The sequence below is a fragment of the Chrysemys picta genome, chromosome 2 (genome assembly GCF_011386835.1).
Source record: "Chrysemys picta bellii isolate R12L10 chromosome 2, ASM1138683v2, whole genome shotgun sequence".
NCBI lineage: Eukaryota > Metazoa > Chordata > Testudines > Emydidae > Chrysemys > Chrysemys picta.
This window is the reverse complement of record NC_088792.1, coordinates 187,991,702-188,017,924: the sequence shown is the minus strand read 5'-3', so window position 1 is coordinate 188,017,924 and position 26,223 is coordinate 187,991,702. Positions and strand designations below refer to the sequence as shown.

Sequence of the window (26,223 nt, the reverse complement as noted above, 5' to 3'; positions counted from 1 at the left end):
ACGCATACAAAATGCAAAATTTATATTTGTATGTGCACATACATATATGATTCAGACATTTGCACATGTGCAAGACCTGTAGGTACCCAACTGGTTACGTGAGAGTGCACAAAGCTGAATTACATGCCCACAAATTAGCTTTGCACAATTATTTGCCATGCCTAATTGGAGATCCCCATCTACGTCTGTTTACAAAGTCCATGCAATTCTTTATGGCTTCAAATCAGCCGGGCAATTAAGCACAATGTGGCAGGAAGTCAATGCATTATAGAATTCCAGATCTTTGAAAGCAGCAGAAGCCCTGAGAGGCACCCTCCCCACCTCTGATCTCACCTTTCTACAAGTCCCTGGTTCATCAGCATTTCAGGCTGGGCAGAGTCCCTACTCCTGCAAAAACCTTCCGACACGTGGCAATGCTTGGACCTCTGCTCAGAGAGGAACCATTCTGCTCTTAAACAGAGCCTCTGACTCCGTGCCATATACTCACACCAAAGTCTTATCTTCATTGTTAAAATAAGGCGTTGTTTCTACCCTGGATTTACTAACGTGTGTGAGCTATCCCCAGTGAAGACCAGAAAAACTCTCCAGAGTCAATCCCTAGAGTGGGTATAGGGCTGTTTATCTCATGGTAAAACTAAAGTGTCCGGTCTTCACCTCAGGATAGCTCATGTGCCTTAGTTACCCAAAAGTAACTAGTAGTGAAGACAAAGCCTGAAAAGTCCATATCCACCAGTCATGTTTTCCCCACCTTGTTGCAGGTTGCTGTGTAGAGAGACCACTGTTCCATTGGGGTTGACCAATAGTTGAGAGTCATTCCAAGTCAATGACCCCTGTCTGAAGTCGTGATGGCTCTCAGCAACGGTCTTTCAACAAAGCGTCAAACAGCTTTCCTTGGACAGAGCAGTGGTCTGGGATGCAGTACCAAGCAGCGAGCATGCTGCAGCTCCACTCCTCCCCCCTCCCTCGTACCAGCAAACAGCTGTTCAGTGGCAGGGAGAGGAGGAGGAGGGGCAGGAACGCAAAATGCTGGGGAAAGAGGCGGGGGAGGAGCTTGGCTGCCGGCGGAGCCTGCCCTGCTGCAGCAGGAGCCCCAGGAGCCAACAGCACCAAGCTTCTGCTCCCGCAAGAGAGAGCGGGGGGCAGAGCAGAGCAGCCAGGCCGGGGCCCCTTTGGAGCGTGGGCCCGGCACCATGATAAATCCGGTACTGGTGTTATACTGTGTGTGGAAATATCAGCACTGTGACTTCACAAGTCTGGTCTGGACCCCAGGCAGGGGCAGAGGCAGGGCCTTGGGGAAGGGGGTGAAATCAGGGCATACCCCCTCCTCCAGCCCCCTGCTGTGAGCTGCTCAGGGCACGGGGCTGGGAGAACCCCCACGAACCCAGCCCACACCCCGAGCCCTCTGCCCTGTCTCCTACACCCACACCCCACCCCTGACTCCTGCACCCGCTCACACACACCCAGCTCCCAGTCCTGACTCCTGCACCCCCCACACATCCCCACCCTGAGCACCAAACGGGAGCTCCTGCACCCCCCCACACACACACATTCCCACCTGCACCCCTTGCACCAAATGGGAGCTGCCCCAGGTAAGCGCTCCACACCCCAACCTCCTGCCCCAACCCTGAGCCCCCTCCCTCACCCTAGCTCCTGGCCAGACCCTGCACCCCAACCCCCTCAAAGACCCTGCACCCCAAGCCTCAGTTTGGTGCAGAGAGAGATAAAGAGAATGGTCTAGAACCAGGAAGAAGGTAGGTACCCACTCTATTTATCCCCTCCCCAGCCCTACTGCGCTTGCAGTTTACCCCCGGCCCCTGGCCCCTGCCTCGCTCCAGCTGGGGACCAATACCACCCCCATGCCCCGCTGTCAGGGTGGATAAAAATGACTTTTTTAAAAACATAAATTAAAAAAAAAAAATCGGATTTTTTTTATTTAAATTGGATTTTTGAGGGAAAAAACCCTATCTAAAGATGGTTTTAATTAAGATACATTATATCTCATCATGGAATAGGGATTATAAATTCTAATTCTATAGTATGAGACAATATATTCATGTAATGTTTAAGAAAAGTTTTGTAAATGAGTTTTAATAGTTCCTGGATTAGGGACCCAATTTTATGGGGTTCCACAGGCTTCTGTATAGATTTAGGTTAATCTGTCTATCTACCCAATGTGACTCAGTGCTCAGTCTAGAAGATACCATCAGAGATGCTTAGTTTTGCAGTTCTCAAACTGTGGATTTATCTCTCCAGAGGCAACATGCTTATTAACAGCAAAAATGTTTTAAATAAATAAATAATATATAGAGGCGAGAAATAAAAGACCTCAACTCTATTGTCCCACTGCAAATTTGTGTACACAGAGTCAATCCCTTACTTCTCTCTAAAAGTGAAAAGTTTCAAAAAGTTCAATGAATAGAAGATCATTGGGGGTGGAATAGAGCTGGACAAGGAGAAGAAGTCTGTAGATATATGTGAGAAGCGCGGGACATATGCTTTTTTGTTAAAATATTATGTTTGCTGTTAAAGAAAAAAAAATCTAGAATACTTAATGTTGTTGTTTTAGTTAAAAAAAACAAACAAACAATTTAAAATGTCTGTCTGGTGATGTTCTCCTCCTAATACAGCCTGGCAAGAAAATCCTCCAAATATTAATGATTAACCTGTTGAATTGGAGATAGTTCACCTCCCAATGACTTCATAAATATCTGCTTCAATTACCTTTGGTAAATGAAATAACCAAATGATCATTCACTTTCTGATATAGCTGTAAAACTAATCTGAAAAGTTTTCAAAATAAATCACTTTAAAAATGTATAGTGTGTACCTTCTAAAAATGAAACCTACATCTATCTCTGAGTTGTGAAGAATATGTATTAAGCTTATAACAACCAACAAGAATGCACTTTTATGTAGAATACTATGATTAAATCGAGTCTTCCTGACTAGTGATTTAAATCATGATTTAAATCAAATCCACCCTGCCCACTGTGCTCTTGCCCTTGGCCCCTTCATCCTCCAGGGGGGACTCACAATTATGTTTGGCGCCGGGCTCACAAAAAGTTAATCCAGTCCTGTTCTCAGAGTTCATAATCGGATACAGATTATTGGTCAGAGAGCCATTCTGTCACAGGGCCTATATGGATTTTCTGCTCTGAAATAAGTGCAAGAAACTATGCCCAGAGTACTATACTACATCATCAAACCCAACAACAACAAAGCCAGAATCTCTGCTTGCTGGAAGAGAAACGTTCTGCAAGGATACTTTTGTACATCAGGTTTCTGAAGTGTTCAGAACTTCTTCATATGTTATACTTGTGTATTAAGAACAATCTTTTGTCCTCTTAGATGTCATACTTTCGCAGATAGTATGATTAACCCTGTATTCCAGGGCTCCAAAGTTTTGGGATTACTTTTTTTGCTTTCTTCATTGTGATGTAAAAGAATAAATGAATTCTAGTATAATCATTAATCATGCATTTAATTCACCTCAGTAACAATTAAATTATTCTTTTATAATAGGAAAAAATAGGTGACTTGACAGGATCCCAAACTGAATAGAGATTAAATTAAGTAATCATTTCCTTGATAGATATTAACTTCTGCCTTTTTTATGAGCTGTGGTACCTTTTTCAAGATTAGTGCAATAATTAATGGGATTATAAATGTACTGTCTGGATTTTCAATTCTGCAAAAAATCTAAATGTTGGAACAGAGCCTCATGTTCCCATAAAGTACTAATTTTAAAGACAAATTTGGTGAGTCATTTAAGAGCTATCATGGAATTTTCTATTCTTCACGTCAGCATTTGTCCTAAATATTTATTTAATAATGGAAATTTTTTACCCTTGAGCCATCATGCCAAGACACACTGCCCTGGCTTACTATAATGAAAGGCTATGATTCAGCATCCATCTCCCCTGACTTAAATTTCTCTGCCTCCTCCCATGCCCAAGTTTTCTCTTTGGTCTCTGCTCCCTCGAGCCTGCAGTACAGTAACCCTCTGGTAGGCACACAGCTGATATTACTACAAACAAAGAAAAAGGAGTGGACATAAAAAATAAAATGTAAGCCAAACAAAAGAACCGCGTGCATGGAGTCAGATGAGCTCTTACTACAAGTTGTTTGTGGCAAATGGTGGGGAGCAGAATATCTTTTGTATTGAATTAAATAAATTGTACCAAATGTATACATATGTATGCATGTTGATTATACATCACCTTAGATTTATTTGCCAAACTCAGAATCCATGGAAATCCCTTATTAGATTCTCAGAACTCTGAAACATATTTCAACTTGAATCTACATAAGTTTTCAGGCATTACATCATTCTCAGCCAATCAGAGCACAAGATTATTGTATAGTCACTGACCCATAACTATACATTTTGACTGGTTGCTGGAGCGATCTGATAGGCATAGTGACAGTATTTTAATCTATATACATTCAAGTCCCTGCATTCTGACTCAGGAATATCATCAGCCATAATACACCTATAATCTGATTGCACAGCTGGTTCTCAATAATTCTTCAGTGCTTACACAAATTTCCCTGATCTGACTACTGCCCACAACAAACATGGCTACATCAGCTTCTTACCATCCCCCACCCCGCCAACCCTCTCAATACCAGATGTTGCATGCGTTTTTCGTTGAGCTTGAGGCCAGTAGCCAACTGAAATGCACAGATAAGATTACTAAGCGCACACAGTATAGCAACTTGAGACTGCTCTCTATTAATTTTTCACTAACAACCATACCTTCCTTTAACACCTTTCTTCATCTTTGGTCTCGGAGTTCACTTACTGGGATGCAGTTAATGCCCTCAAGTGATCATTTAACTATGACTGTTATTACTACCATAGCTGCTAGGAGCCAGAGTCATGGACCAGGACCCCATAGTGTAGAGACACAGTACCAACACAGAACAAAAAGATGGTCCCTGCCCTAAAGGGCTTCCAATGTAGTGTTCATTTCTTGTATTCCTGTTGCAGAAGCAACCCATTATCTGAGAAGGGAACTCCTGACCCAGCAGACCCAGGAAGTGGCTTCTGTATTTGGCCAAAGTAAAAATTAATCTATCCCCTCGCTGATTTTCCCTCATCAGATATTGTTAGTTTTAATTTAGAAAACGAATAATTTGTTGAAGTAGAAATATGCTTAACACATCAGATGCTATTCCTTACCTGGCCCTAATTTAGAAAGACATGCACCTGTTGCCATATTTCAGCAATTAATGAATCTAATAAGATTTTTGTACTCTGACAGACAGTATATATGCTAATCCCATGTAAAAAGTGGTAAGCAGTCAAAATTCCAACAGGCATCCACTATAATCATACAAAATCGGGCCCCAAGCCTGTAAACACTTAAGCATAGGCATAACTTTTCTCATGTGAGTAGTCCTGCTGAAGTCAGATGGGACTGCTCATCTGGGTATGGCTACATAAATGCTTAAGTGTTTCCAGGACTGGGGTCTTTGTCATGTCCATAACCGTGTGTCGGGTTGGGTAGGGAAGTTCATAGGAAACAAATTTGGAACAGTTCCCTCAACATAATACACAACATATTATGAAATTATTTATGTACAAATCATATTTATTTAGTAGTAATAGTGCAGTAGTGCCAAAAGACACCAACTGAGTTCGGGATCCCATATTGCTAGGCAGCGTACATACACATTCTAAAATAATTACATAAACTGCAATATATTCTGAGAAAATGTTTAATGGAGAATGAATCTTCCTTGAAGACATAAACATATAATTTTAGGAGGCTACTTCCTAATTATGCATTTCAAAGAAATATCATTAGTTCTATTAAAAAGAAATATTCTGTATTATCAGTTACTGGTACCATCCATAAATCTCATGCAAAAATATGTCAGCCACTCCTTTCAGGAAAAAAGGAACAAAATTACATAAAAGCCATAGAACATGCTGACACATCAGCCCAATACCACCAAAACCATTTTAAAGGTAGTGTGAAATACTATTTCATTACTATTTTCTTCAGTGAATGCAACCCTCTTTCCCCAGCTAGAAGCTGTACATTTTAAAATAAGGTATCTGCAGTTCTATGCTTCACAGAGAAACAGTTGTGCTTGAATAGAAAGCACTTCTTTGATTTTGCTAATTCCAGTCCCCATAGAGTACCGTATATACTTGTTCATAAGCCGAATATTTTTGGTAAAAAAGTGATGCATCAAAGCGTGGGGGTTGGCTTATAAATGGGTCTACACCAAAATGTGATGATTTTAAACTCTATGGAATCATTGAATTGAATATCTAATACATTGTCGTTTTGTTTAGCTGTAGGCACGGAGCCCCTCAGCTCCCTGTGGCCGCGGTTCGCCGTTCCCAGCCAATGGGAGCTGCAGGAAGTGGCGTGCGGCTCCAAGTAAACAAAACGTCCCCACCCGGCAGCAACTTACTCTGATGGGCTGGGAGCCAAAGTTTTCCAACCCCTGAAATATAGGGTCAGCTTATGAAAGGGTCATACAGTTTTTGCTATTTTTACCTATCCATTTTGGGGGGTCGGCTTATAAATGAATGGGCTAATGAATGAGTATATACGGTAATTAAGAAAAAATGTAAGGTTACCTGGTCGCAGCTATCATAATACAGCACTATTACACATGGAAGGGAAAAGCCAAATGAGAGCATGATTGAGGTCTGGCACTTAAAAATCCCTTTTCTCTTGGATACCACAGATACAGAATTTTTCTTGGCAATAAGTATGCACAAAATGCAAAAATATTTAGATGAAAACTCCTGACTCCCAGCAATGCCAAGGGTACTACCAATCATAAGATGCCTTGAGCATCAAAGTAAACAAATATCAAAACATTTCCTCGAAAACGTCCCAAACTGGAGAAGCACTTTCAGCAGGTACCAAACATACCTATAATCCAAGCCAAACAAGCAAAGGGAATATGGCCAACAGACCCAGGAAGTGGTTTCTGTATCTGGCCAAAGCAAAAGTTTTTTTGATGATCATCTTGTAAAGAAAAAAGTAATTGGAAGACAGCTGTATTGATAAAGGGTCACGAATGATAGTGCTTGGCAGATGGAAATTGCTGTTGTATTGGTTCAGTGGATTAGTGAAATAACACAATGCAGTGGTCACTTTTAAAAACCTTTCAGTTGGTTTTGCAACTAGGTAACATTATCTTGAGATGTACAGTGTGCATGGTAATGTAATCTGGTCTAACATTCAGAATGGTGGATAGGAGATCAAAGTTTTCTTTCATTCAGTTCACAAAAAGTCACTCAATGATGAGTGTACAATTTTAAGTTGCTAGTTTGTAATTTTTAATAGTATTTTATTTATTTTCACATGAGTAGAAGTCATGTATAAGAATGAACAGCCAATATGGGGGGGGGAAAAAGTTCACAGAAGATGCCATTACATAGTAAAAATAGTTAATTAACAAAAATGTGTGAACTGGACTGCCAGAAATTATTACACATAAAATCAAACTATTTTCCCTATCTTTGGTGGTTTTGATATATGTCAGTTTCCCCCACACACACACTCCCAATAAACAGCACTTCCCAAATTTGGTTAAAATAAGATATTGACATTGGTGTCATGTCTCATCTAGTGATTTGCTAGAGATTGTGAAGATATAACTTATAATTGGGAGATTAATTCTTCAAGTTAGAAATATTGTTGCTTTATTTTTTAATGCAAGTCTCACTAATGGGCACAATCAGTACATTGGTAAGTCTTTTAAGTTTCAGAAAGGGGTCTTATGTCACTTATTACTGAATCTTTACATGACAAGTGGTGCCAGATCCTCGTTTCCTATAAATACTGCCCCAAAAGCCACAGAACAGGCAGTGATGAAACAAGCCAATGAGCCTGCAGTGACCAGACAGAATATGTCCTAGATCATCTGCAATTACAGACTGATCCAAAGACCAGTGCAGCCAATGGCAAGACTTCAGCGGGCTTTGGATTAGGTCATTGGTATCACAGTGGTAGATGCTTTGTAAAATAAAAAAAATAAAAAAGTAAGATGGGTCCTTTCCTAGAACTTTAAAAAGTTTGAAATGGTGACAGTTAGATGATGACTTTGTACAACAGCCAGGTAATGAAAGGAAGACGAGGGCTGAGAGTCAGGCCATATTTTGTGAAAGGTGACTGACAAGGGGAGATTTCTCTTGCTTTCAGGAAGATCCATTTGTCAGAATTTGGGGTGACATTAAGGACAGAAGTCAAACTTGTAGCCCGTCCTTAATCTAGATCCAATGTGAACAACAATAGCAGAATGTTTAAAAGTTTATTTTACAAAATGCTCATTAAAAGTGTGGATCAGATCCTCAGTGATGTAAATCGGCATAGCATGGTTGACTTCCATGGCAACTTACATCAGCCAAGGATCTAGCCCTATGACTGCTCTATCACACAGTAAAAACTCAAGGACACTAGAAAATTCTTCCAGAAATATTCAGGGATTTTCTCCCCACCACCACCACCTCAAACACAAACACACACCAATTTAAACAAATAAATAGCTTACCTCATTCCGTCTGTCGATCTGTTCTGATAGTTACGGTAAAGCTGCGGAACGCCTAACATGGCCTCAGTGAACACAGCCAGGAAGCCCAGTGTTTCCACAAAGAGAAATGAGTCGAGAGAGAGGTAAGTGATGTATCCTGTCACCCCCGTGAAAGTCAGAACACACTGCACATAGTCTGTAAACTTGCTCCAGTGCCAAAAATAGTTCAAGTCAAAATCTGAAATAGAATATTAAAAAAATAAATACATAAATAAGAATTTTCCCAACTCACATCATTAATCTCTCTCAGAATCTTTAACAGGTGGAACTAACAACTGGAAAGCATAAGAGTCATTATCATCCTTCATGTAAGGGATTAAATAAAGGTGGGAGGAAGGAAAAGGAGGGAAAATCCCCAAAGTCTAATGTTAAAAAAGGAAAAGATGATCAGGGGTGTGGCTGCTCAAGAGACAAAGAGGAGACAAGGATTTCCCACCCTCAACGTGCTTCCAAAATTGGCTTTTACTGAAATCCTTGCCCCTTGGGGAGTAAACAAGAAGTGTAGAAAACCCGTCTGGCGATTACTAGCTGTAGAACATTAACATAGATTTATACAACAACACACAATACAAAGGCTCTGCCCCAAAGCACTTACAATCTAAGAGCTTTCCAATTCAAGGTCATGGTCCCTAACTTCGAGGCACTCTCACTCCTGGGACATCTAAAAAGTTGACTGAAGCTCTGGGACAAAGACTGTGGTAGACAACTCCTCTCCTCAGCACAATGGAACTATCTACAGCAAAGGTAAAAAGCTTATCTGGGCAGGAGATAGCTTTCTTGAGGGCCAGCCCAAGCCTGCAAAATGAACTCCCACAGGAACCACCACAAACCTCACTAACCTTTCATTCCAAGTGTAAGATGCATTCCTTGGACCACCAAGCCTTTGCTAATAAAAACACAACTCAGTGGAGATATATATAGATATAGAGCTATAGAAGTATATATATCTGAGTCAATGCCAAAACAAAACACTGCAACTACACTATAAACACAACCTTTGCCCCGGGGGAGCACATTAGAGAAAGAATGAACAGCACAAGACAGATGTTATTCATATAACTTAAAGCACTACTGAAAGGCACTCTGATACCTCAGTGATAGGTTGGTATAAAATACCAGACAAATACAATCAAGGACAATGGCTTTATTGCAAAACAATAATAATGGAACCACCAAAATGAAAGCTCTAAACTAATAACTCACTTGTAGCTGCTATTATAGCTTCTTCCACTCTACTATTATAAATACAAAAAAAAAGAGGGTTAAAATACACTTGCTTCATAAGAACTTGATCCCCTTACTCATCAAAGAGTAGACCATAGAATGTCTGAGCTACATGAAGCAGCCAAAACGCTCCAGGAAGCAACAAACCAGTTGTAGCCTTTGTTCACTTTCTCCCCCAGTGAAAGAATTTGAACCAAAAAAAAAAAAACCCTCCATTAACAAGGCCAATCAACACCTTGTCTGACCCTGCAACCCACTCAGGTGATCTGGATGCTCTTTAAAAACACTTTCTGTAAATTCAGGTTAAACACATCAGCCTCTGCATCCAGCAAGTTAACTTCACCCAGCCACAACAAAATGAAACAGGAAAGCAGGTTGGATTCCAGCCCCAGCTGTAGCATAACCATGTTTGGCTAGAAAATAGAGTGCTATGACCAAGAACTGAATTTAACAGCCTATTGAAGAGCCATTCTCAAAGCAAAATCCTTGAAAAGCGGAACTACAGATAGGGTGACCAGACGTCCCGATTTTATCGGGACTGTCCCGATATTTGCTTGTTTGTCCCGCGTCCCGACCGATGTTCGGTCAGGACACAGGACAAACAAGCAATTTTGCCCTCTGCTCCGGCGCACAGGCGGAGCCCAGAGGGGCTCTTGCCCCCCCCTCGCCCCGCGCTCTCCTTCCCCCACTGGATCCCTCCCCAAATCCCCGCCCTGGCCCCACCCCCAGCCTGGCCCCCCCACTGCCCCATTGGATCCCTCCCCAAATCCCCACCCTGGCCCCGCCTATTCCCCAAGCACGCCGCATTCCTCCTCCCTCCCAGGCTTGCGCTGATCAGTTGTATGGCGGCGCAAGCCTGGAGGGAGGGAGTGGCCCCCAGCACTCACCCTGTGAACTGCTCCAGTCCTTCTTCAGGAAGGTGAGCACAGCCCAGCAGAGATCCCGCAGCGGCTCCCTCCACCCGAGCTCCTGGTAGAAGGCGAGGCAGGCCTAGGTCTCCTGTGCTGCACCCATGGCTCATGGAGCGACCCGGCCCGGCCCGGCCCAGGCAGGGAGGGCGGCCGGGAAGCGAGCCAGGCTGCCCTGGGGATCTAGCGCAGCATGTGGGCTTGGCAGCTCCGGGCCACGCTCAGCTGTTGCAGCCACCATACAGTCGGGTGGAGACGGGGCGTGCCACCTGGCGGCTTTCTTTTTTTTTTTTTTTTGCTGCCGCCCCTTCCCCCCCCCCCAATCCCGATATTTCATCTTTGTCATCTGGTCACCCTAACTACAAATGGCCTTTAAACTCAACCCAACAATGTCCTCTCACTAGATTTTTTTTTTTAAGTTATGAATTTGAACAACTGTAATGCAGACTTCAGATCCCTTACAAAGCTGGCAATTCATTGACGTTCAGCCCTTAGAAATCATAGAAATTTTGATTTAATTCAGACTCACTCTCTCTCTCTGCTAAAGCCTGTAGGACAGAACATCCAACTGGTGCCTGGAAAGTTTCCATTTACTTTCCAATAAATACCCCTCCAACTCAATATGTAATATTCAAAAGGTGTCCACGTAAATACCTGAACTCTATCAGAAAGCAACAGCTGGAGCTCAGAACACTATCTTTCCCGTGGACTACCAGACCCAAAGGGACCTTGACAGCTCTTGAAATTCATCATCTAGTCACACTGCTCTGAATCTTGGACTCCGCATCTATTTCTTTCCTTATTGGTTATACTGCCCTTTTTTGGTGCAGCTTCCTTGGGCTTCTCTCCGATTACTGCCCACCTCTTTTGCGAGGCCTCACCTCCAGACACTGTGTGGGGGGGTTCCCCCCCCTCTTTATTCCCCCACTTTCCTCCTACTCCCACAGTCCTTTCCTACAGTTCCACCCCCACGGTGAACCTGAATGCCTATCTAACTTTTATACACCTTTACCCCGATATAACACACCCCGATATAACACGAATTCGGATACAATGCGGTAAACAGTGCTCCGGGGGGCGAGCTGCACACTCCGGTGGATCAAAGCAAATTCAATATAACGCGGTTTCACCTATAACGCGGTAAGATTTTTTGGCTCCCCGAGGACAGCGTTATATCGGGGTAGAGGTGTAATATAAACTAAATAGCTAAAAGCATGTAACTAACATAAAAAATTAAGAAACACAACTTACAAACCAATCAGAATGCATGCACCACTCTAATGCTTCCACTCAATTCATAAAAGCATCCCTAAGCCATGATAACCCTTCAGCCTGCGCTTAACTTTAAGCATATGCCTAATTCCCATTGAAGTTAATGTAACTGATGCACACGCTTGACAGCTGTTGTGAACAGAAATGGATACACTCGAGTGCTTTCCTGAATCAGGGCCTAAGCAACAACACAACCTTGTAATAATGATTTACTTAACATCTGTCCTCCAGGGGCGCTGGAACAATTTATATAGTGGAGGAGGCTGAGAGCCATTGAACCAAACTGTAAACCCTGTATATTATGGAAACCACTTCAAGCCAGGGGTGCGGCAGCACCACCAGCACCCCTAGTTCCAGCACCTATGCTGTCATCTGAGAATATTGTGAAGTAATTTTCCTACCTTGCATACTATATAAATCAAAATGTATAGATGAAGAAACTGGTACAAGTAATTAAGTGACTTTATCCAAGGTGTCAGAGTAAGTTAGCAGCAAAATAGGCATGGAATCCAGGTCTTCTGACTCCTAGTCTCTTGCTCAAACCATCACTAGGCTATACAGGGCCTAAATTTCACAACTGTAAGTTCTGAGTAATTTCTAATTTCAGCTACAACTAGCCTGATAACATTTTACTGAACAGAGGGTGGGAGAGAGGGAAGACAAGAACAATTATAACCTTGATAACTACTTTACCGGGCGGGGGCTGAGGGGGGGAATCTGAATTCTGTTACAAACAATCTAATCAGTAATTGCTCTATTTAACAGACATATATTGTACCAAAAGAGACTTTTGCATTTGGAAAATACATCATAAACTTCTACATCACCCTTACAATGACAGTGCTTTTTCCAGAAACAAGTAGAAACTGATTGGACTTTTTAAAAAAATGTTAAGATAATGTCATGTTTGCTTTGTTTTTTTTCATATGGATGCTAGTTTTGCTGGCCCTTACTTGGATTGTTAAACTCGTGTTTTGTCTTATAATAGGTTTCAGATGTTTTGCAAGGCAGCTTGTTCTAGCCAAAGCTATCTGCCCTAGTAATTGGTTTCAGATGCTCAAGAAAGGTCATAAATAAAACAAATCAATGTAAGGCTGGAAATAAAGTTGTGAAGTATTCCTTCTGAGCGTCACCCTTCTCCAGGCAGCGCCAACTATGTTAGATGATATCATATAGTAGCAGTTATACCTTTCATAGCAAAATAATAGATTATTGTTGAGCTAACTGACATACAGTGTATGAGAGGATGAGGACTTCAACTGGTCTCCTACCACATCCTTAACAATCTATCCCACCTTGTATTTAGCTTGAGCATTCTAGATACCTTCTCCAGACCGGAAGAAGAGCTATGGGAGGCTCGAAAGCTTGTCCCATCTAGCAGCAGAAGTTGATCATCTAAAATATATTACCTCACTCACTCAGTCTCTCTCAAAGACTAATTGACCTTAAAGTGACCTACAAAAGGGTTTTGTTTTGTTTTTTAAATTAAGTTGCTGTCTTTTTAAACCCCTCCTTTGATTATGTATGAAGAGGGCCTCAAAAGACTTAACCCATCTTTTTTTTTTTTTCTGCTTTTTTTAAAATTAGAACTATCATGAATGTGAGCTCACGTGATGACTTAACTGAAGAGACAAGATAATTAAACCAAAGCCTCAATTTATACCTATCTCATAGAACTGGAAGGGACCCTGAAAGGTCATCAAGTCCAGCCCCCTGCCTTCACTAGCAGGACCAAGTACTGATTTTGCCCCAGATCCCTAGGTGGCCCCCTCAAGGATTGATCTCACAACCCTGGGTTTAGCATGCCAATGCTCAAACCACTGAGCTATCTGTCCCCTTCCCCTAATTGCTTATCTTTCAGTCTCTAATGTCATCATTTCACTGTTCTCTAGTTGCCACAGCCTTCCACAGTAAATAAATCATGAATATTGAAGATCTAGAACACGAAAGAAAACCAAAAACCAAAAACAGGCTTTTGCCCCTTATTTGCCAGTCACCTGTAAAACACACTAATGCAACACTTTCTACAGTTGTCTTAAACACTCCATGTTAAACCAGGTGTTTATTACATTCTTTGAAATAGGACTGTACTGCTTGTGAAAGATGCAGGCTTGACAGCCATAGAAACAGACGTCGTCTTTGTCCACAAAAAAGGTACAACAAGGTACAATATGAACTACCCGTATTGCAATACCAATATGCCTCAAACGTAACCTGGACAGATCACCTCTGCCCATTAAGTCTTTAGCTCCTATGTCAAGGCTGCTAGCAAAGATGGTTTGCATCATGTGGACCTGTGACCAAACTCATTTGATGTAGGCCACTGAATAATCAGATGGTAACTTTCTGTCACTACTGACCTGCACTGGATTTGAACTGACAATGTAAAAACGAAAGGTTCTGTAACGTATTACTATCTCCCAATGCTATTTAATCCAATAAACTGGTTACATTTCTAACATGTTAATCCACTGATGGAAGAGAGATTTATGTTGGAAAATCCTATTAATACTACCGGGAGTTTGCTGCATAAAAGTCCTTTATGCAATGATGAAAGTATTTTGTGGGTGGAGATAGAGGAGAACAGGTTGCCATGCCTACTCTGGGATTCACATCAAATGTGTGTCATCTGTAACACTCAAAGAAGGGATGGAATAACCAGATTTAGTTTATTAGAGCCAACACAAAGTTGGAAAATTCAAGGTTAAATTTAAATGTGAAGTGTCAGAGTGACCCCAGGAAAACTACACAACATCTGCTTCCACTAGGATCTTTGCATCCAACTTCTTACAGAGCTCTTAAAACAAAACAAAAAAACCCCAAGTCATACTTTGGTCATAAAAAGTTTTCCAGCAAGTTATTCGTTACATTAATTCCTTCTGAGAAATGGTGAAAAGGAAGACTAAATGTAAAAAGAAAGCAAAAATCAAAAGCCACTGGAAATTTGACTTCATGTAGTTGTGAGGCTAAAGTGCACTTATCACTCCTTTGCCCCATTTCATAACGGGGCATATGCCTCGAGGCTATGCCATTATTGAGTCTTTCCACAAGGCTCAAGAAGATAACGAAAAGCTTAGGGAAGAGGAGGAGGAGGAGGAAGAACAGTAAATCAGAAGGCAGCTACTGCTGTAGCAACTTTTCTGGCTGGCTGGTTCCAAGTCAGCTAACCCTTTCACAGGATTTTAGTACACCTCTACCCCGATATAACGCGACCCAATATAACACGAATTCGGATATAACGCGGTAAAGCAGTGCTCCGGGGGGAGGAGGGGGAGGGCTGTCAAAGAAAGTTTGATATAACGTTTCTTCACCTATAACGCGGTAAGATTTTTTGGCTCCCGAGGACAGCGTTATAGCGAGGTAGAGGTGTAGTTGGTCAGAGAGAGATGGACACAGAGAGAAGGGTGCTGAACTGGTCTTTAACTTTGGAAGGTGGGAACATAGTGCAAAAGGATAATTAGGAGTTGGCCCACATGAAGCCTGGGTAATTTTACTCTTGCATTGATATAAACAGTCAGGGCCGGATTATGACATTCTGAGGCCCTAAGATACGTCAACTGTAAGAGGTTCCCATATCATAAAAACATGAATTTATTATTTTCATAGAAAGGACAATGAATATATAAAGATGAAAACTTTATATTTGCATATATACAAATTATTATTCATAATAATAATAATTCATTTTCAGCAGCCCTCTCTGTAACGATGACATGACAAATACACACACAATTAGTTCAAAGAATTTGTCTAAAATGTAAGTAAAATAGAAGTAAACGATACAATATAAAAAATACGAAATAAAAAAATTATAGTACATAATACAATTTACTAGAAGAGTTCTCAGGAAATTTTTCTTCTCTGTTGGGGCATCTAAATTGTGGAATTCCTTGTCTGAATATGCAATGAGATGCTTAGAGGATATAACATGGCAATAGAGGATATAGGATGTGGATAACCCACAAGCTTAAAGCTCAACTATTAGTTATATTGATATGAATTACACCCAGGTAATAAGCAAACTATCAGAAAATTGTATGTGGGTTGTAGTTGTCCAATAAATTGGTTTTGTTTTTATAGAAGGTTATGCTAAATTACCTAATATTGGTACTAAAATTAGTAGCAGAAAGTAAAGTAAAAAAATTAATTTTATATGATAAATATTAATAGTTATATCTATATAACAAATAATATTTTTAGATCTATAGATAGAGGCTGTCAATTAATTGCAGTTAACTCGTGATTAACTCAAAAAAATTAATCACGATTAAAAAAAATTAATTGAGCAGAACCCGTCATCAGCATGGATGCCTGTCCTCTGGAATGGTGGCTGAAGCATCAAGGGACATATGAATCTTTAGCACATCTGGCATGTAAATATCTTGCGACTCCGGCTACAACAGTGCAATGCAAACGCCTGTTCTCACTTTCAGGTGACATTGTAAACAAGAAGCAAGCAGCATTATCATCTGCAAACGTAAACAAACTTGTTTGTCTGAGCGATTGGCTGAACAAGAAGTAGGACTGATCGGACTTGTAGGCTCTAAAGTTCTACATTGTTTTATTTTTGAATGCAGGTTTTTTTTGTACATAATTCTACATTTGTAAGTTCAACTTTCATGATAAAGAGACTGCACTACAGTACTTGCATTAGGTGAACCGAAAAATACTATTTCTTTTGTTTTTTTTACAGTGCAAATATTTGCAATCAAAAATAAATAATAGAATGGAAGGGACCTCGAGAGGTCATCTAGTCCAGTCCCCTGCACTCAAGGCAGGATTAAGTATTATCTAGACCATCCCGAATAGGTGTTTGTCCAACCTGCTCTTAAAAATCCCCAATGCTGGAGATTCCACAACCTTCCTAGGCAATTTATTCCAGTGCTTAATCACTCTGGACAGTTAGGAAGTTTTTTCTAATGTCCAACCTAAACCACCCTTGCTGCAATTTAAGCCCATTTCTTCTTGTCCTATCCTCAGAGGTTAAGAAGAACAATTTTTCTACCTCCTCCTTGTACTTGAAAACTGTTATGTCCCCTCTCAGTCTTCTCTTCTCCAGACTAAACAAACCCAATTTTTTCCAATCTTCCCTCATAGGTCATGTTTTCTAGACCTTTAATCATTTTTGTTGCTCTTCTCTGGACTTTCTCCAATTTGTCCACATCGTTCCTGAAATGTGGCGCCCAGAAATTGACACAATACTCCAGTTGAGGCCTAATTAGCAGAGTAGAGCAGAAGAATTACTTCTCGTGTCTTGCTTACAATATTCCTGCTAATACATCCCAGAATGATGTTTGCTTTTTTTGCAACAGCGTTACACTGTTGACTCATATTTAGCTTGTGATCCACAAGATCCCCAGATCTCTTTCCGCAGTACTCCTTCCTAGGCAGTCATTTCTCATTTTGTGTGTGCGCGCAACTGATTACTCTACTTCAGAAGGAACACTTTGCATTTGTCCTTATTGAATTTCATCCTATTTACTTCAGACCATTTCTCCAGTTTGTCCAGATCATTTTGAATTTTAATCCTATCCTCCAAAGCACTTGCAGCCCTGCCCCTCCCCGCTTGGTATCGTCCACAAACTTTGTAAGTGTACTCTCTATGCCATTATCTAAATCACTGATGAAGATATTGAACAGAACCTGTGATAACTATAAAGGGAAGGGTAACAACCCTCCTGTATACAATACTATAAAATCCCTCCTGGCCAGAGGTACAAAAATCCTTTTACCTGTAAAGGGTTAAGAAGCTCAGGTAACCTGGCTGACACCTGACCCAAAGGACTAATAAGGGGACAAGATACTTTCAAATCTTGTTGGGGGTGGGGGGAGGCTTTTGTTTGTGCTCTTTTGTTTTGGGGGTGTTCGCTCTTGGGACTTAGGCCTGGTCTACACTAGGCGTTTATGTCGAAGTTAGCGCCGTTACATCGAATTAACCCTGCACCCGTCCACACTGCGATGCTATTTAGTTCGACACAGAGGTCTCTTTAATTCGACTTCTGTACTCCTCCCCGACGAGGGGAGTAGCGCCAAATTCAACATGGCCATGTCGAATTAGGCTAGGTGTGGATGGAAATCGACGCTAATAGCTCCGGGAGCTATTCCACAGTGCACCACTCTGTTGACGCTCTGGACAGCAGTACGAGCTCGGATGCTCTGACCAGCCACACAGGAAAAGCCCCGGGAAAATTTGAATTTGAATTCCTTTTCCTGTCTGGCCAGTTTGAATCTCATTTCCTGTCTGGACATCGTGGCGATCACAGCAGCACTGGCAACGATGCAGAGCTCTCCAGCAGTGATGGCCGTGCAGTCTGTGAATAGAAAGAGGGCCCCAGCACGGACTGATCGGGAAGTCTTGGATCTCATCGCTGTGTGGGGCGATGAGTCCGTGCTTTCTGAGCTGCGCTCCAAGAAACGGAATGCAAAGATCTATGAGAAGATCTCTAAAGACATGTCAGAGAGAGGATACAGCCGGGATGCAACGCAGTGCCGCGTGAAAATCAAGGAGCTGAGACAAGGCTACCAGAAGACCAAAGAGGCAAACGGACGCTCCGGATCCCATCCCCAGACATCCCGTTTCTACGAGGCACTGCATTCCATCCTCGGTGCGGCCGCCACCACTACCCCACCACTGACCGTGGACTCTGAGGATGGGATAGTGTCCACAGCCGGTTCCTTGGACATGTTAGGGGACGGGGAAGATGAGGAAGGAGATGAGGAGGGCGAGGCAGTCGGCAGCGCTCACAACGCTGATTTCCCCGACAGCCAGGATCTCTTCATCACCCTTACAGAGATCCCCTACCAAGCGTCCCCAGCCGTTACCCCGGACACAGAATCTGGGGAAGGATCAGCCAGTAAGTGTTGTAAACATCTAAACATTTATTTTTAACAGAACAGGAATATTAACAATTAAAAGAATGGGTTGTTCATGATTACTTTGCCCTAGGCGCTTAACGGTTCAGTCATGGGCAGTGCAAGTTTTGAAAAAAAATCTAGCAATGTCCGGTTTTCCATGATTGTCCTGCCCCAGCCGCTTTACTGTTTAGTCCCTGCTACTGCAGCTACAGTAAAATGCTGTCTATATGTCCGGGGATAGAGCAGTAATCCTCCTAGGACATCTCGATGAAGCTCTCCTGGAGGTAATTGGAAAGCCGTTGCATGAGGTTCCTGGGGAGAGCGGCCTTATTGGGTCCTCCGAAGTACGACACGTTGCCGCGCCACGAGACTATCAAGTACTCGGGACTCATTGCTCTGCACAGCAGGGCGGCATACGACCCTGGTCTTTGGAGGCTTTCCCGGAGCATTCTCTCTCTCTCGCTCTCAGAGATCCTCATCAGGGTGACGTCGCCCATGGTGACCTGCTTTGAATTAGGTAGGGGAACGTTAGTGTTGGGACTGCTTGCCCGTTCCTTTACAGAACTGTAACCGCTGGTTTGCAGCCACGCGGTGGAGGCGGGAGAGGGGCAGCCAAAAGGGATCGTTCCCGGGGACAGCCGCGAGGGGGTGGGACAGGGGCAGAGTTCCCACTTGCCGGATTGCTGGCAGCAGGGACTGACATTGCTTTAAATGTGAAATGAGGCCAGTGGTAATATAAAAGTTTTAAACTGCCACAAGTCTACGGCTTACCATGTCTGCCTGCAACAGAAATTCCATTGTGCTGCCCCGCTTCTCAAATGTGCTGTGCAAGACCCCAGGCACTGAATGCGAAGGCCGAGAATTCGACCTTGTGCTGAGTGCGCATGTGATAGGTGCTGTGCATGGTCTTGTTCACAGAGAAAGACTATGTTCTTTGTTCACAACTACATTTATCTTTCTGAGGAATTCACTCCCTTTTTCCCATTTTCACAGCCCCATCTGCGACTGTCTCACAACCTAGCCTGGCATCACACTCCCAGAGGCTAGCGCGGATTAGGCATAGGAAGAAGAGGACACGGGAGGACATGATCTCGGAGCTTATGGCCTGCTCCCGAGCCCAGGCAGCACAGCAGACCCAGTGGCGGGAGAACTTGACCCAAATGCACCAAGCAAACATGGATCGGGAGGAGAGGTGGCGGCAGGAAGACCGGCAGGAAGACCAGCAGGCGACTCAAACGCTGCTTGGACTACTGAGGGAGCAAACAGACATGCTCCGGCGCCTTGTGGATGTTCTGCAGGAACGGAGGCAGGAGGACAGAGCCCCGCTGCAGTCCATCTCTAACCGCCCTCCCCCCGCCACCAAGTCCCATACCCACCTCACCCAAAGTGCAAAGAAGGAGAGGCGGCAGAGTCCGTGCTAACTCTCACTCCACCCCTGCAGAGAGCTCTAGTAGCAGAAGGCTCTCATTCCCCAAAATTTGAAAAGTTCTTTCCTTCCCGCCTGACACAAGCCCCCGTCCAAGTATCACCTCCCAGTTCCATGTGTAGTTGATAATAAAAAATACGTTTCTGTTAACTACTGTTTCAATCATGTTCTTTTGGAGGAGGAGGGGAAAGGGGGTTGGTAATTGGACAGGACAGTCACCTTTGGCAGGGTGCATAGGCGGGGGCAGGTACAGCAGCAGGGCACATACAAAGTGCAGTGATGCAGTGACTAGTTACCCTGGTTAGTCTGGGAGGTGGTTTTCATGTTATGTGGTGGGGGGTGGGTTGCTCTGTGACTTTGTGGCGGGGGAGGGCCGTTACTGATCTTAAGCGGCGGTCCTTATGCAGGATCACAGAACCACGCAGCAGGGGATCTGTAACCGTCCTCCCCCTGCCACAAAGTCACATAGCCCCCCCATACACACAGTCCCGATCAGGAGGGGTGACAGGCTCCGTTGAAACAACCATCCCACCGCAGCGGAGCCTGTCAATCCTTGAGTTTAGAGTCACTACACTACACCCACTCCGCACCACAGTCTGCGTCCCAGTTTTAAAAAATTCCCGCAAAAACAGTATTAAAGAAAACGGTGTGCATTAACAAAGTAGAACTATTTTTATTTCGAAACGTGTGTTGGAAGGGGGGTGAAGGGGGTATGTAACTGGATAGGATAGTCAACATTAACTGGGTAAAGAAACAGGGGCAGGTTCAGCTTCTCTGTACACAAACTTTAAAGTCACAGGTTACCCTGCTCACTCAGGAACTTTGCTTTCAAAGCCTCCCGGATGCACAGCGCTTCCCGCTGGTCTCTTCTAATCGCCCGGCTGTCTGGCTGTGCGTAATCACCAGCCAGGCTATTTTCCTCAACCTCCCACCCCGCCATAAAGGTCTCCCCCTTGCTCTCACAGAGATTGTGGAGCACACAGCAAGCTGCTATAACAATGGGGATATTGGTTTCGCTGAGATCACAGCGAGTCAGTAAGCTTCTCCATCTCCCCTTGAGACGGCCAAAAGCACACTCCACCACCATTCTGCACTTGCTCAGCCGGTAGTTGAAGAGTTCTTTTTCAGTGTCCAGGGCGCCAGTATAGGGCTTCATGAGCCAGGGCATTAGCGGGTAGGCTGGGTCCCCGAGGATGACTATAGGCATCTCCACATCCCCAACAGTTATTTTGTGGTCCGGGAAGTAAATACCTTGCTGCAGCCGTCTAAACAGACCAGAGTTCCTGAAAACACGAGCGTCATGAACCTTGCCCGGCCATCCCACGTAGATGTTGGTAAAACGTCCCCTGTGGTCCACCAGTGCTTGCAGCACCATGGAAAAGTAGCCCTTTCGGTTAATGTACTGGCTGGCCTGGTGGTCCGGTGCCAGGATAGGGATGTGAGTTCCATCTATGGCCCCACCGCAGTTTGGGAATCCCATCGCTGCGAAGCCATCTATGATCGCCTCCACGTTTCCCACGGTCACTACCTTTGGCAGCAGTACATCAACGATTGCCTTCGCTACTTGCATCACAACAACCCCCACGGTAGATTTGCCCACCCCAAACTGGTTCGCGACTGACCGGTAGCTGTCTGGCGTTGCAAGCTTCCAGAGGGCTATGGCCACTCGCTTCTGGACAGTCAGTGCAGCTCGCAACCGGGTGTCATTGCGCTTCAGGGCAGGGGACAGCAACTCACAAAGTTCCAGGAACGTTCCCTTCCGCATGCGAAAGTTTCGCAGCCACTGGGATTCATCCCAGACCTGCAGCACTATGCGGTCCCACCACTCAGTGCTTGTTTCCCGTGCCCAGAATCGCCGTTCCACGGCATCAACATGACCCATTGCCACCGTGATGTCCTCGGCGCTGGGTCCCGTGCTTTCTGAGAGGTCTGTGCTACTCTCAGACTTCAGGCCATCACCGCGGTGCCGTAGCCTCCTCGCCTGACTTTTCTGCATCTGCCTCAGGGAAACCTGTATGATAAGCTGCGAGGCGTTGAGAGCGGCCACAACTGCAGCGATGGTCGCAGCGTGCTCCATGCTCGCAGTGCTGTGGCGTCCGCGCTGTCAATGACTGGAAAAGTGCGCGAACTGATTTCCTGCCGGCGCTTTCAGGGAGGGAGGGCGGGAGTGATGGACGGATGACGACAGTTACCCAAAAGCACCCTCGACACATTTTGTTACCCAGAAGGCATTGGCGGCTACACCCAGAATTCCAATGGGCAGAGGGGACTGCGGGAACTGTGGGATAGCTGACCACAGTGCACCGCTTCGAATGTCGACGCTTTCACCGTTAGTGTGGACTCTCAAAGTCGAATTACTGTCCTTAGTGTGGACACACACGTTCGACTTTGCAATATCGATTCCAAAAATTTGATGCAAGTAAAATCGAACTACTCTCGTAGTGTAGACAAGGCCTAAGAGGGCCCGGACATCAATCCATGTTCTCCAAATCTTTCTGAACAAGTCTCTCATATTTCAAACTTGTGAGTAACAGCCAGGCAAGGCGTATTAGTTTATCTTTGTTTTCTCAACTTGTGAATGTTCCGTTTGCTAGAGGTATGTTTATCCCTGTTTTGTTGTAACTTTGAAATTAAGGCTAGAGGGGGTTCCTCTGGGCTCTTTGAATCTGATTACCCTGTAAAGTTATTTTCCATCCTGATTTTACAGATATGATTTTTACTTTTTCTTTTTAATAAAATCCTTCTTTTAAGAACCTGACTGATTTTTCCATTGTCCAAAGACCCAGGGGGTTGGGTCTTTGATCACTTTGTAACCAATTGGTTAGGATATTATTCTCAAGCCTTCCCAGGAAAGGGGGTGTAAGGGCTTGGGGGGATATTTGGGAGGAAGAGGAACTCCAAGTAGTCCTTTCCCTGTTTCTTGTTAAATCACTTGGTGGTGGCAGCGTACCAGGTTTTAACCTAAGCTGGTAGAAATAAGCTTAGGGGGCTTTTATGCAGGTCCCCACATCTGTACCCTAGAGTTCAGAGTGGGGACGGAACCCTGACAGAACTGGACCCAGAACCGATACTTGCGGGACCCCACTCGTTATGCCTTTATGCATGACTGTGAACCACCGATACCTACTCTCTGGGAACGATTTCTCCAACCAGTTATGCACCCACCTTATAGTAGCTCCATCTAGGTTGTATTTCCCTAGTTTGTTTACGAGAGACCATATGAAAAGCCTTACTAAAGTCAAGATATACCACATCTTCCACTTCCCCCCTAGCCGCAAGGCTTGTTACCCTGTCAAAGAAAGCTATCAGGTTGGTTTGACACGATTTGTTCTTGACAAATCCATGCTGACTTATTTATAGGGTGACCAGATAGCAACTGTGAAAAAATGGAACAGGGGGTGGGGGATAATAGGTGCCTATATAAGAAAAAGTCCCCCAAAAAAGGACTGTCCCTTTAAAAATGGGACATCTGGTCACCTTAGTTATTTATCACCTTATTATCGTCTAGGTGTTTGCAAATTGATTGTTTAATTATTTGCTCTATTATCTTTCCAGGTACAGAAGTTAAGCTGACTGGTCTGTAATTCCCCGGGTTGTCCTTATTTCCCTTTTTATAGATGGGCACTCTATTTGCCCTTTTCCAGTCTTCTGGAATGTCTCCCGTCTTCCATGACTTTTCAAAGATAATTGCTAATGGCTCAGATATCTCCTCAGTCAGCTCCTTGAGTATTTTAGGATGCATTTCATCAGACCCTGGTGATTTGAAGACATCTAACTTGTCTAAGTAATTTTTGACTTGTTCTTTCTCTATTTTAGACTCTGATCCTACCACATTTTCACTGGAATTCACTATTAGACATCCAATCACCACCAACCTTCTCGGTGAAAACCGAAACAAAGAAGTCAATTAAGCACCTCTGCCATTTCCACATTTTCTGTTATTGTCTAAATGAGCACTGTACACTTTGTATTCTGTGTTGTAATTGAAATCAATATATTTGAAAATGTAGAAAACATCCAAACATATTTACATAAATAGTATTCTATTAACAGCACGATTAATTTTTTTAAATGCCCGATTAATCGTGATTTTTTTTAATCACTTGACAGCGCTTATTTTATATATACATACATATATACATACATACACCAAAAAACTGTTATTTTACCAGAATATTTCTGTGAAAGTTAGTGCTATTTTGTCTATGTTCTCACAGGAAAACAAGAGAGGATATATAATTTTTTTACACTATGAATAAGGTAAATTATCCTTCTTTTCATATGAATAGAGGAAAAAATTTTTTGATAAACTTTGAATTTCCCTAGCAAAATTAATCCAGATTATATATAAAATATAATTACAAATGTTTAGTCCAGTTTAATTTTTATTATTTTTGCTGATATTTACTGTGAAGGATCCCAAAACTTACAGAGGAAAGCCAACACAAATTTATCCTCCTCAAGATCCACTCAACGCAAGTCCATAAGACGATCACCAGCAAACTCAAACATGTGAAGCATGTGATAACTCATGAAGCAGAAAGCAGCATGTGCACTAAAATACACAATTGTATGTGTCTACAGCTCAAAAGAAGAAAGAACACACTAACATAAGAGTATGAGCTTGGCAGGATTGCTTCACGACACTGCCGTCTCGGACCTCACATTTTCCCTGATTTTATAGGCAGCGAGATTATTTATTTATTTAAACAAGTTATGAAGGCACAGTCAGAATTTTACCAATAGCAGCTGGCCAACAAAACGCTGCCTTAGGAAACTGATAGATTTATGCGTAGAAATACTAATTTTACAAGTGCAATGATAATTTTTTTCCTCAACCCTGGCCTCCCATCTGTCACTAATGAACAATTAGTGAAGGGTAAGAGTAGGGTAAGGGTATTTGTGTAGCCAGATGAATAGAGGAATTTTTTTGTCAGATTTGAACAAAAATGTCTATATTTAGAGAGAATCTTCTTTGCCCCATATCTCCTTTATCAACTGATTTTGATAAAATTGGAGTCGGTTTTTTCTTTTTTAGAAGCCCCTCATATTGCGAGGCCCTAAACTGTAGCTTAGTTAGCTTATGCCTTAATCCTGCACTGTAAACAGTACTCTATCGATCCATGTCCTCTGAGTGCAGCGACAGACACTAAACTAAACTTCTTGCCTTTGGGACTGTGTTCTCCGACACACCCAAGTCGCACCACAGTCCTATACTACATGTAGCCCCTGGGATAAGAGTCACGATATACAGTGTCCTCTATGTATCAGCTATTTATGCTTTAAAATTCTTATGATAAACTTTACCCATCTCACTGTCTGCTTAAAAAAGCCCTTCCTATTGATTCAATCTATGTGCTATAAACCCCACGCAAGCGCATGAACTATAATTGTCAAAATTGGCTTTGATTTTTCAAGTCAGAGAACTGGCGACCAGCTGTCTCAGATGACAGGTTTCATGCATTTCTTACCAGAAATAAAGTTAGTTTATTTCACACAACTCATTTGAAGGCATATTTCCTTGGAGGACAGCATGTGTAGCTTTCTGCTTTTACCTTCATTTCCTTTTTTGTTAGGGGAAAAAAAAGACTAAATTTCATTTTCTTGCAGTGACGGACACTGAGAGCTCCTCTTCAGACGTATGCTGGGGTGGCGCTATGCAAATATGGGGAATTTCTGTAATTCTTATGGGGATTTTTTATGAAAAGTCTGATTCAATTTCCCCACTCACTTTTGAAGGGTTACCTCCTGGGATTGAAGGGGGTTATTTCTTTGCTGGGACAGAGGACTGGGTAGAAGTCACACAGACAGTAGGCACATCAACTGGTATGGACAAATTATCAAGAGAACTGTCAACATATGAATGGAGTCCTTTTTGAGAGAAAGTGAAGGACCAACAAAAAGACGTTAATTTTCAATGACTGCCAGCCCAGGGAGGCAGAACATATGAAACAGCATAACCACAATTTGAAA

At 43.0% G+C, this 26,223-nt stretch overlaps 2 protein-coding genes across 4 annotated transcripts in view; one reads left to right on the top strand and one right to left on the bottom strand.

Annotated features, from left to right (window-relative positions):
• SLC66A2 (solute carrier family 66 member 2) overlaps window positions 1–26,223 on the bottom strand; it is a 102,401-nt gene that overhangs the window by 26,832 nt on the left and 49,346 nt on the right. For all 3 annotated transcript variants that reach the window (XM_005281439.5, XM_005281440.5, XM_042860461.2), the window contains one exon: window positions 8,527–8,743. In XM_005281439.5, the coding sequence (XP_005281496.2) occupies window positions 8,527–8,743 (217 nt within the window). The remainder of the gene's footprint in view (window positions 1–8,526; window positions 8,744–26,223) is intronic.
• Window positions 18,247–20,245, top strand: LOC135981659 (myb/SANT-like DNA-binding domain-containing protein 1). The gene is made up of 2 exons (XM_065585111.1): window positions 18,247–18,823; window positions 19,818–20,245. The coding sequence occupies exons 1-2, from the start codon at window positions 18,247–18,249 to the stop codon at window positions 20,243–20,245; spliced, it is 1,005 nt and encodes a 334-aa protein (XP_065441183.1).